Source organism: Parasteatoda tepidariorum, chromosome 7, assembly GCF_043381705.1.
Source record: "Parasteatoda tepidariorum isolate YZ-2023 chromosome 7, CAS_Ptep_4.0, whole genome shotgun sequence".
In the NCBI taxonomy this organism is placed as follows: domain Eukaryota; kingdom Metazoa; phylum Arthropoda; class Arachnida; order Araneae; family Theridiidae; genus Parasteatoda; species Parasteatoda tepidariorum.
The window spans coordinates 83,410,232-83,422,728 of NC_092210.1; the positions used below are offsets into that span (position 1 = coordinate 83,410,232).

Below are 12,497 nucleotides of genomic sequence, written 5' to 3' on the forward strand. Positions count from 1 at the left end.
TTAAAATACAAAAGCCCGTTTCAAAAAAAGTTAACCACCACGGCAATGGCTGCTGCTGGCACGGAGGTATTTCCCTTTGGCGGAAAACTTTTTACTCAACCTGATACATTTATTTGCAATCAAGTTATTAAAAAATTCATAACAAACAGTAAACAATTATTTTTTGTCATAGTTAAGAAAAAAAAGTTGCATCCATTTATATGTATTTATGATTATCGTTTTTTATGAAACTTTTCAAGTGTCTATAAGATTAACAATTTTAAAATTTAAAAGCTAAAAATTGGTAGAATTACTTACTTTATCCTGTGTGTCAATTTCACAAAACTTCATTAAAATGGAAGTGGGTCGGTTCAAAAGTGATTGATATCATATGGAAGGACGCATTCTCATACATACGTATATTAAGTTTATGAGACACAAAACCAATTATGAAGCATAAAGCTATCTTTTTTAATACCGACTTACAAAATAAGGATTTAATATTACTAAACTGTGTTCAAGTATACTGTCCTGAAAAATGTTCTAACGATATTTTGCGAAATTAATAGTCAAATTTCTTTTTAAAATGTAATAATTGAAAAAAAAATAGAGAACGAAAAAAAGGTTTCAGTAAAATATTGATTGTCAACAAAAAAGAAAAAAAACATGTATTTCGAATGTGATACATATAGGAATGTCTGCGTCCAGCACCGATGATAAAGGCGAACTCATAGAAGGTTTGTTGAAAAATAATAATAATGATAACGGGGATAGGTCGTTTAAAATGTATAAAATAATGCAGCACACAAATCTCGAAAAAATAAATAAATTGCAGATTTCGAAATTTGAAAAAAAAATCAATCTTGAAATATTTTGAAAAATAAATTAAATTACGCAATAATTTTATTTATTTTTTTATTAAACATACATTTAATCAAAAGAGAAATTTGTGACTGAATTACAACTGGGACTTCAGTCACTACAAATGTAAATAAATCTTTACATCTGTTGAATATATTGTTCCAAAAATGAATCAGATAAAGCCATATATTACAAAAACTTTCTTATTCTCACAGCATAATAATCACAGCAGATTCATTAACATGTTTTGAGTTAGATTACAGAAAATAGTTGATTAAATAAAGCACTAATAAAAAGATTTTATTTCCATTGCAATCAAAGTTTGGTGAAGTACAGAAATATTAAAGTATAAAAGACAGAAAAAAACTCATCTACCTCAAATTTAATTTGGTTTTATTGCTCGAATGAAATATTTTAACTTCCATCAATAATGACAGTAAATATTATTTTAAAACATACAGCAAAAACAATTTCGCCATTTTTTTTAAAACTTTTTATAAGAAATTCCTTCTTATAAAAAGTTTTAAAAGTTATTCTCAAAAAATTAAGTATCTTAAAAAATTTCATATATTAAGACTGTGGTGAGTTTTAAATTTTATCACTCTTACAACTTTTGTTTCCTGAATATTAAAGAGAAAATTTCAAATTTGATTTATTCCACACATATGAAAAAGTACAGAAAATTTCGTGTAAAAACAAAGTTTGATACTACCGTAAATTTAATTGAGATCCTGTAAAAAAAATAATATTTAATTTTAACCAACATATATATAATTTAAGGAAAAAAAATAGTTTAAATTAAAAGCATTAGTAAAAAGCTTTACCAATTTGAGAGAAATTATGTTTGAAATAAATGATATTAAATAATAGATTATATTCACATATTGCAATCATAACTTCCCTTAAAACGTAAAACCATAACATCATTAAACATTCATCATCAATTATCGGATTATATTTGTAACATTTAGTTCTTTTATACAAATTTTTTTAAAAATATACTTTTATAACTTATTTTTTAAAATAAAGTAAATTAAGGAAGTACTGATACTAAATTCTTAACTTATAATTTTTTCCAATTTGAAAATCACATTAAAAAATTTCTTACACGAAGAAAAATAATAATACAAAACAACTTTGGCCCATAAAATACTTTATAATTTGACACTTTAAATTTTAGCATTACCTCTCAGTGAAAGTAGAAAACAAATAAAAATGAAAGATAGAAGATAATTGTCAGACATTTTATGTACAATACATTAGGAAAACAACAAAACGGATAAAATAGGAATAGATCGAAAGCTTAATCTAAAATTAAAGATATTTTAATAAATTTGGCACCTTCTAATACAAAACTTAATACAAAAACTATTTTTTTTCATACAAAATAACTTTTCCTTGGTACAAAATACAGTTCATGATGTTACCAGTTCACATTTCAAACATTTAGAAAAAAAAACAGCTTATACTGTGAGCTCTGATATTAAAAACTGTCTTCGAGTAAACGAAATAATGTCCATAAATTATCGGGAAAAATATATATTATTTACATACACTTTTTTTAAAGTTTTTACAATACTCATACTCCAACAATACATTTATGTCATTCCGGGACATTAATTTGTTTTTTCCTCCTTTGGAACCATTGTGGTTAATGATTTCCCTTTTGTGAACACCATTTCTTATGTACACGTTAAAATTTTTAAGGTCTGGATTCACTTACATGTATTTAAATGTCCAATTTACTTGGCTTCATGTTCCATCATAATCATCTTTTTGATTTGTAAAACATTTCGTCAGAAAGTCCTCCATCGTACGATACATATGCCGTTTAACATTTTTGAGAGTGTGATTTTCATCCGTATATATCTGGAATAGATGTGCAAATATAAATGTGAAGAGGAATAAAATTAAATATTTTAATTTCCTAGAAACACACTCTTTGTCTATGTGAAAACTATTTAGTTTTCTTAATTGAGCAAATGATGAGCAAAATGAGAAATAAAAACAATACACACAAAACCGCGTATAACATTTTTATATTGTAATAACAGATATTTCTGCTCGATTTAGCAGCATAAAAAAATTCAGTAGAAGTTTTAGTACGTTGTAAAATAAATTTGTAATTTGTTTTATCATCAGCTGTTTCGATACTTTTTGATACATCCCGTTTTTCTCAACAAAAAAAGTGAAAGCGTAATGTATTTGTAACTAATTTGATAAGAAATGCATGCAACGAAAGTCACATTTCAATAACAGATTTAGTTTTTGTTCATTGAATTTCGATCTTTATTTTGATTATTAACCCGAAGTGAATATTTTAACTATACCAAAGGACAAATACGCAGGAAAGTTCAACATAACAATACATTTGTCTCTCAAAAAATATTTTGGCAAAATTTGCTTACATTTTGCCACAAAATGGCAGTCTTTTATTTATTTTTTGAGCAAAAAGCTAAAAAGCGAACGTTTAATTGCTCAGCATAACTGGTGTCTTAATAGAGTGCTATCTGGTGTAATCTGGTAATCATCTCTGTATAATCTGGTATTTTATGTTGTTACAATTTTGTTAGGAAAATATTATTATAAATTATATTTTTCCTACAGTTACATTAATAGAGAATTCTTAGAATTTTACAAGGAATTATACAGATAAAATCGTCTAGATTAACGTCAATAGAAAGGTATGCTACCTTTTATTTCATCAACTATGATATCATGACCGAATCTCCAGAATATGCTTAACTCATTTTAAAGTTGATTGTACTACCCGTTTGGATATTGTATGTCTGGGTGGAGATTTCTGACTACTTACTTGTGATGACTGTGCATTCATTTCCTCCAACTAATTTTATTTGTTGTAATTCCTAATCTGTGGTGTTTAATGATTATCAATGAACAAAAGTTTCAATGATTAAACATATATGGTTGAAAATGTCCTCAAATAAGGGAATTTCAATAAAAGAACTTCCGTAAATAAGTAAAGATGGAAATTTTCTTAATTCTTTTTTTGAAAAAATAGGAATAAAATGCTCTGTCCAGAACATGCTCCGTCTACTCGTAGTGTATTTCTGGTAAAAAAAAAAACTATAGGAAATTTTTAAAAAGTGTTGCATTTTTTCCAACATTAATTTTACATAATTGCAAAATGTTGTAGAATTCGGCCTATTTGTCTTCAAACATAATTTTCAAACAATAAGTCAATAAAGAAACAAACACAAACGTTTATTGAAACTATGACTAACTCTAAGTTTATCTAATATTAATATATATTTCTATGACGATACTGAAAATAAGTCTTTATGAAAAAAATATGTAAACGGTCTGGTTAATTTACTTCAAATAAACAACTCTAAACAAAAAGAAACACATAAAAAAATTTGTCTATCATGTCCGAGTTCAAAAGCATTTGAAAACTATGAAAACTGTATCAAATGGTTATTTCTTACCTGGGTTTGAAATAGAACACCTTCTTCCGTGAGTGCTTTCATGAACATTGTTGAATGTTGAATGTGCACAGAAGCTACAAAAAAAAAGATTTAATTTTAATAGCTATTTCTTTTTTTATCATGTAATGAATTAAATTCACGCATGAATTCAAATAGCAGAGAAGAATTGGGGATCAATGATAAATCGGAAGTCATCATGAAGAAATCTTCAGAGGAAGGCATTGGCTACCCAAGTGTAAAAAGCAAGTCAATTTATTTGATCGTTTTGATGAAAGAAAAGTATTTTTGAGTATTCCTTTACATAAAGGGCTTAGAAATTTAATAATTGGATAAAATCGTAACTTTAGTTCGTGTAATTAATCTTCAATTTTTGAGATTTGTAAATTGTGTTATACTACATACATTATGTTCATATAAATGTTTTCTAACGTATTGAATTTGTATGAGCATGCCTACAGAATTTTAATAACATAAATATGCACATATTTTGCATAAATGTATTGTTGTATCGATTTACCGTTCGAAATAAAATATTTAGCTTGCGGTAATCGTATCGAACACAATTCCCAATAAAAAAACCTGCAATGCAACTGCTCAGCACTGAAACTTTTGAAATACGATGTCTTTATTTGCCCTTAATAGCGATGATTGTATTCTTAAAACCTGAAGTCAAAGTTAAGGCTTCAAATAATCTAATTTAAAATGCAATTATACTATAAGATATATTTTTTGTAATATTTAGGATTTTTCATATATTAATATATAACATACATAACGTATATATTAACATTTTTTTCTGATCATGCATTCGTACAGCTAAATAAAATAAAAGCTTTAAAAACATTTTATGTACTGTATATTTTACGAATTATTGATACGTACGTAAAATATAAAAATATAAATTTTTGTATTAAAGTAGTTTTCACTCACCGTCTGCAGTTCCATGTATCAATAGAATCTTTTTTCCTTTAAAATTGTGAGCCTTTTTGATTAAACTCGCTCTCTCATAACCCTTATAATTGTCTTGTGGTAAAGGAGTTCCCATATATCTTTCAGTATAGGCCGAGTCTGGAAAAGATGTTTTTGATATTAAACAAAAACTATTAGTGAATTATTCTTAATGACCATTAATTGTTCTATTTTCTTACAATAATCTTATCGAAATTAAAGGACAAAAATGGATCTTTTTTTATATGTTTCTCCTTTTTGTCAGTCTCTTTTTTTCATTTATTTTTAATAATGTTATGTAGGTTGTGTAACATATACCTAAAAATGTATTCAATTGATAGGTTAATTATTATATTTATAATTACATTTTAGTGCTTGTCAATATGGGTAAACTTTCATATAAATTTTAGTTAAAATATTTAGTTGAAAAATGAAGCTATCATCATTTGTTTTAAATCATTATAAAAGTAAAATTGTTCTGATTAATGTGATGGCGAGAATATTGTTAAAAAAAATTTACTCGACTAATTTTTTTCCAACCAGAAGCAAATATTATTTATTGAATTTTTTTAAGATTATTATTCCCATTGCATGGGTTTTTTAAACAGAAAATAATTCAAACAATAACTTACTGTAGTATATCCAACTTGTTATTGGGGCAACAGCAATGGCGCATTTAAAAACTGTTTTTTCTGCAGCCAAAGCAGATGCAGCTACAAAGCCACCATAGGCTTGCCCCCAAATAGCAATGTTTGTTGGATGAATAAAAGGCAAATTATCGCGCAGATACCTGTACATAATGAAAATAGAAGAGAAAACATCAGTATATCAATCACTTCAAACTATTTTAAAGGCTAAGAAGTTCAAATTAAAACTAAAGAACTTATCTTAAGAACTAAAAAGCTGAAATTGAATAAATTTAAACTATTGAAAAGGCCAGAGAGATTTATAAAATATTCAAAATTTTCATTATATATAAACGTAAATAATTTGAAACATTTTTTGACATTGATATAAGGTGACTGAATTTTTTTTTATATATTTTAATTTCATAAGAGTGATATTCGTTACACATTGTTTAAAATGGAGTGCACGAAATCTTTTTTTAATCTTATAGTTATTGTGAATCTTTTACAATATTTGATTTTTAAGAATAAGAAACTTACAGTTAATCCGGGTATTTTTCTTTAGAAGAGGAGATACCTTACGATAAAACATACGAAAAAATTTGACTTAATCTTCGGAAAGAGAAAATATTGTAAATTGCTTAGTTTTTTTTTCTCAATTAAAAGATTTTTTTTCATTATTTATAAAATGTTTCTTTAGATTACATTAATTATTAAATAAAAAAATTCTCCCCCATAAATAAGCAAATTTTATATTTTATCACTGTAAGTATTTTTTTCTCATAAAAAAGATGTTAGTGAAGAGTTATTTTTAATTTAAAGATAATCTTATAAACACTATCTTACTTTCTTACTACTTAGAAATGCATAGTGAAAAAATTCACCTCACAATATGCTTAATGCGAGAATTCGCCAATTATTCAAGCAATGTTTAAATGCCTATACCATATAACTACCGGAACCTAGTCTCTTAAACTTATGACGGGGAAAATATTTAATACTTACCTAATGACATCGATTTGATCTTCTATTTCTACTGTACCCAAATGATAGTATATTTCATGCATCACTTTGTCTCCTTGATTTCCACTTCCTCTCCCATCTATCCAAGCATAGATTTGATTTCTCCGTCCTGATAAGTATGTACCCCAATGGATGTTAAATTCATTTGTTACTAATTGAGATCCAGGAGCACCATCCCTGTTGATAATAAATATTTTAATTAAAAAAGGATAATATATATATATATATATATATATAGTTTACTGAAATTAATTGAAAAAAAATTATTACATATACGTTGAGAAGAGAGTAATCTTTCAGTTTATCCTCTCAACATTGAAAAATCTTCAAACTTTTTGTACAAATTGGAAGCAGAACAATGATTCACAAGCGGTTTGTGTAAATGTAGTGATAAATAAACTGATTCTATACAGCAAAACAACAAGCAATGAATGAAGATTAATTTTCTTATATTGCTCCGTTCAAAAGGTTGTCGATTTATATTTGCGCATCATATCTCACATTTTATTTCGTATTACTCCATTGAATGAAGCAAGTATGGATATTTCTTCTACAATGAAAAAGAATATTTGCAATGAATCAGACATAATCTATCATAATCGTTACTTTCACAAACAAAATCTTTACTTTTTCATCTATTTTTCCTCGTTAATGGAGGTTTCAAAATAATCACATACGCTTACAATTAAACGCACTGACGGTTCTGCACGTAAAAAGTCGTATTTTGACCTGCAGTCTTCTCCGCTTAGCAAAACCGGTTTTTCCATGTTAACAGATAGGAGGATAGTGTATAGGGGAGAAACATCCTCCCAATTTTGTCTGTTTAATGACTCGCCAGTGAGATTAACGTCTACTGGCAGCCAACGCAATTAAAAACCAAAGCAAACAACACAACCTCAAAAATTTTTTGTAACTCATACTATTTTTTATTTATAAAATTATTACATATACGTTGTAGAAAGAGTGACTAATACTGAAAACTGGTGGACTTTACACTTAAATAATAATTACTTGTTTAAATATTTCAATTAAATTATTAGATTGTTTGANTATATATGTATGTATGTATATAGTTTACTGTAATTCTAATACAGTAGAACCTCGGAAGATCGTTTCTTCAGGCACTATTTATTACTAGTGATAGATATGGGAAAACGACGATTACGGGTGAAATTAAAATACCGTACAATGAAATAAAAATTTATGAAAGATATAAGGAATTAATAGATTTGGAAATAAATAATTCTTAATTTGTTTAAAAATTTTAATTGATAAAATTATGAATTTAATGCAAAAATTTTGAAGATGCAAAAGAAGGATGAATAAAACTTATTTACTCATTTAAAACCTTTGTAAATTTCAGCTTGAAAACATACTTTACTTTTAGCGGAGATAATAAGTTTTTGATGCATCTAACAGATTACTGTTAATTTCCTGTAAGTTCCTATGAATACAAAAAGTTTCTTACTGTTACAATGCCTTTGATACTTAGTTGTGGCTAAGTCCAGTTTCTCCATTAGTTGCACAGTCAAATTCCTCGTCGTCTATAACCATTTCTTTAACTGGCAACACCACAAATTTCTACAATTTATTCAACTGATGTATGAACATCGAATGTGATGTGATGGTTGAGGCATATTCCCCTTAAAAATCATCATTGCTTTTCATTATTAGCCTCAAGATTTTTCCTTGTTAGCCTCAGGACCATTTTTTTTTCTCAAAGCGAATTAATTTAATGCTTTTGGAAAATGTCAGTAGAATTTACGAACGATAGGGGCGAAAATCCGTTGATTTAAAAAAACAAACAAAACGGGTATGTTGGCATAATAAGAATAGCATTTGTGACGCGACCGTTAAACAAGACGATACGTACGGGAAAACGAAAGTTGCAGGAAAGGTGGATCACAGTTCAGCCTGTATTTCTGTAAGTATCTGAAACGTAATTTATCCCAAACCAATCGTATTAAAATCATTTAAAACAATGAAATGCATATTTTTAAATATTTATGATCAACTCTTACGTAAACTTCTCTGTACCTAACTGTACATAAATTTCTCTTGAATAATGGTATCCTGATTGAATTTTCAGACAGTTCTTTGATTTAGATGAGGAGCGCCTTCCGAAGTGAAGTGAATGCTTAGCTTTAGGCTATGGTAGAGCCTCCCTACCATTGAAGGTCCGGTTGGATGAACATAATCGAGTGTAGTTTATATTTTCAATGGCTTAGTTTGATTTCATGTGTTATTTTTAAATATCTTTTTCTCATATACAGTGTCTATATTTAATTCGAAGTTTCTTGTGGTTTTTCATTTTAGCATATAAACTAATCGAATAATCTGGACCCGGGTTCGAACTCCAGTGATGGATGGTCGACGTTAATTCCGCTCGCACCGACCTCAGTGCTGATGCAAAATGCCCTCAGTGGACGACGCATCATGTGTTTTAGTCTCCTTACCATCAGGCTAACAGAGGAAGATTTTTGAGGTTTTCATCGCCATGTTTTGCAGTTCGGTTCCATCAAAAAGTCCTCCACGAACGAGAATTTCTACAAATGCTTAATCCAATAGTTTTCTGGTCTTTTGGACTGATTTCAAAATTACAAAGCCATGTAGTTGAACATTGTTAGTCGAAAACTCACAAGCTGGTCCGGCTGTTCTGTAATGGGTATAAAATTATAAAATAAAATAGACTAAACATTTTCAGAACCATGTATTTCCTATTTCCTCTTTAAATCAGGGTTCGTTGTAAGCGAATTGTACTGTATTGTTTGAGAAGAGAGTAATCTTTCAGTTTATCCTCTCAAAATTGAAAAATCTTCAAACTTTTAGTACAAATTGGAAGCTGAACAATGACTCACAAACGGATTGTATAAATGCTCTGATAAATAAACAGATTCTATACAACAAGAATACAAGAAATGAATGAAGATTAATTTTCTTATATTGCTCCGTTCAAAAGGTTGTCCATTTATATTTGCACATCATATCTCACATTTTGTTTCATATTACTCCATTGAATGAAGCAAGTATGGATATTTCTTCTACAATGACAAAGACTGCTTGCAATGAATCAGACATAATCTATCATCATCGTTACTTTTACAAACAAATTCTTTACTTTTTCATCTATTTTTTCTTCGTTAATAGAGGTTTCATAATAATCACATACACTTACAATTAAACCCACTGACGGTTCTGCACGTAAAAAATCGTATTTTGACCTGCAGTCTTCTCCGCATAGCAAAACCGGTTTTTCCATGCTAATAGATAGGAGGGTAGTGTATAGGGGAGAAACATCCTCCCAATTTTACCTATTTAATGACCCGCTAGTGGGATTACCGTCCACTGGCTAGTGGGATTACCGTCCAAATTATAATTACTTGATAAATTACTTCGATTAAATTATTAGATTATTTGATTAAATATTTAAATAGTTTAAATTATTAAATTGATTTTAAAATGTTAATTTAGGTATTTGTCTTTACACAAAATCTATAAAAAAATTCGTTTCTTTTTTTTGTATCTTGTCTATAAATTACACTTACGCATACAGTACAAGAGGATAAAGAGATGCTTCGTTGTCTGCAAGATCTGGCGGCAACAAAAGACGGACTTGAGCCTCTAAAAATATATTTTAGCATAAAAAATACTATATAGAATATATGTGTAATTATATGAATAACAAAGCAAAACATTTCATTGAGAAAATGATAAAAAATTTACCTTAATTGCATTAACCGAAATAAAATTATCGTAACATACTAAAACTACCGTAATGTAGTTAAGCTAACTAATTGTCATTACGAACTAAATGCATATTAAAGTTATGTGCTGATAATGATGCTTAAAATTTGAACTCTACTTTAAAATTTTTCGGATGGAAAATCCTACCAACCCCTGCATATTTAATACCGATAATTAATTTTGTGTAAGATGGAAACAGCGTAACGTCAAATAGCAAAGCGTATTTGAAACCCCAACAAGAATTTGCAAAATTCCTAAAAAAATAAAATAAAAATTGTGATTGTTCCTGTAGTTTTGCATTTCTGTGCTAAAAATTTAGGTAGCAGACTTATCCGAATAAGATTTTTTTTCTAACTTTTGATGAAAGATAAATAAGGCGTAGTTATTGTTCAACAATGGAAAATTATATAAAATTCTACGTAGGAAAGACTAGTTTAGTTCTAACTGCAAATTCACGCCTTTTAATTTTTTTCGCGGAACGGTTTTTTATTGCGTATTACTTCGATTCTGCATTCTAAATTTTCTTTCACCACATTGTTCGCAGTATGTTGAATGCTAAACAATGTTTTGAAAATAAAAATGAAAAGTTTTATGAAATGTTTCAAGCACCTAAAATTTAAGCTTAGTTGTGAATTTAAAAATCGACAAGCACAATCCACTTTGTTGAATACAATTTGCAAAAACACCCAAGTGCAAAAAGCTCATGTTTTTCTTTTTATCAATTTTTACTGTTTAAAATAAATTCTTTTTTGAAACATTAGTTTCATAACTTTATTATTTCAAACTAGCGTCTTTTAAAAATTATAGTTGTTTTCGTTGTATAAGATGTACACGGAGAAAAAAAATTTGATAAAATTACCTTTCTGTATGGGGATGTCATTTCTGGTCAAAAAACACTTTCCTTCTGGTTATAAGAACGGTATTTAAATCATTAATTTGGTAACTTTTCCGTTTAAATGGGAATGATTTAACGAAAATTCTGGTTTCAAAATCATTGATTTTTTATAACAATACATTTAGTAAAAAACACTAAACAGAAAAGTAAATTTAACCGTATAAATCATTTTTTTAGATATTACGTCAAAATTACCAAATTTTATCACAAATTGTAAAATCATACTTTATTGTTAATTTTCTCAAAATCATTGGCAAAGCACTTTGATAAAAACTATCTTGCTTTTTGGTGTTTCTATACCGCCTAGAAGCACGGTTAATTTCAACGTATTCTGATAGTTTTGACTATTCTATACTTTTCTGTCTATCATATATAAAATATAATGAGATAAATTAGTTTAATAGACTTTTGGAGTTACAAATATTTTCTCCTGAGATTATCCTTTTCAGCTTTAAGTACCATTCAAAGATTCTTATGAGCTTGAAAAACATCACTTTTTTGAATTAAAAAAATAAATATATACTTAAGTGTTTGATTATGGTTAAAAATAGTTCAAGACTGTCATTAGGTTCGAACAAAAACCGAATTAGAAAGAGTTTAGTTAATATGTGTCTAAATTGCAATAACTATTAATTTTATAGAATGTTTCTTACAATTGAATATTTTTTGTAAAAAACATGAAAAGAAATACTTTTATCTGTCGGAAGCCTTATTTTTAATTCAATTTATGCGCAGATTATGAAGAAAAAATATTTTGCTGACAAGAGATTGGTAGATTGAAGATTAAGTAGATTGAGAGTAGTATTGTTGAGTAAATAATAGATTTTATTGTGATTTTTGCAAGTTATTCTGCCTTAATTGTATGCAGAATAAATTTTTGAAAAATTATAAACCAGATTTACAGAACACTTTAAAGTTATTTTCCTTTAAAAAAAGATTTTATTTAACTTACTGTATCCACTTTTTATAGGA

At 27.7% G+C, this 12,497-nt stretch overlaps 1 protein-coding gene across 1 annotated transcript in view; it reads right to left on the bottom strand.

The window, feature by feature from the left end:
* Positions 1-877: 877 nt before the first annotated feature.
* LOC107440394 (inactive dipeptidyl peptidase 10) overlaps positions 878-12,497 on the bottom strand; it is a 220,310-nt gene continuing 208,690 nt past the window's right edge. Inside the window, exons 17-22 of the mRNA XM_071183833.1 lie at positions 10,432-10,507; positions 6,869-7,063; positions 5,870-6,027; positions 5,220-5,357; positions 4,290-4,363; positions 878-2,709 (exon numbers count right to left, since the gene is read on the bottom strand). Coding sequence (XP_071039934.1) covers positions 2,593-2,709; positions 4,290-4,363; positions 5,220-5,357; positions 5,870-6,027; positions 6,869-7,063; positions 10,432-10,507 — 758 coding nt within the window. The 3' untranslated portion in view covers positions 878-2,592. The remainder of the gene's footprint in view (positions 2,710-4,289; positions 4,364-5,219; positions 5,358-5,869; positions 6,028-6,868; positions 7,064-10,431; positions 10,508-12,497) is intronic.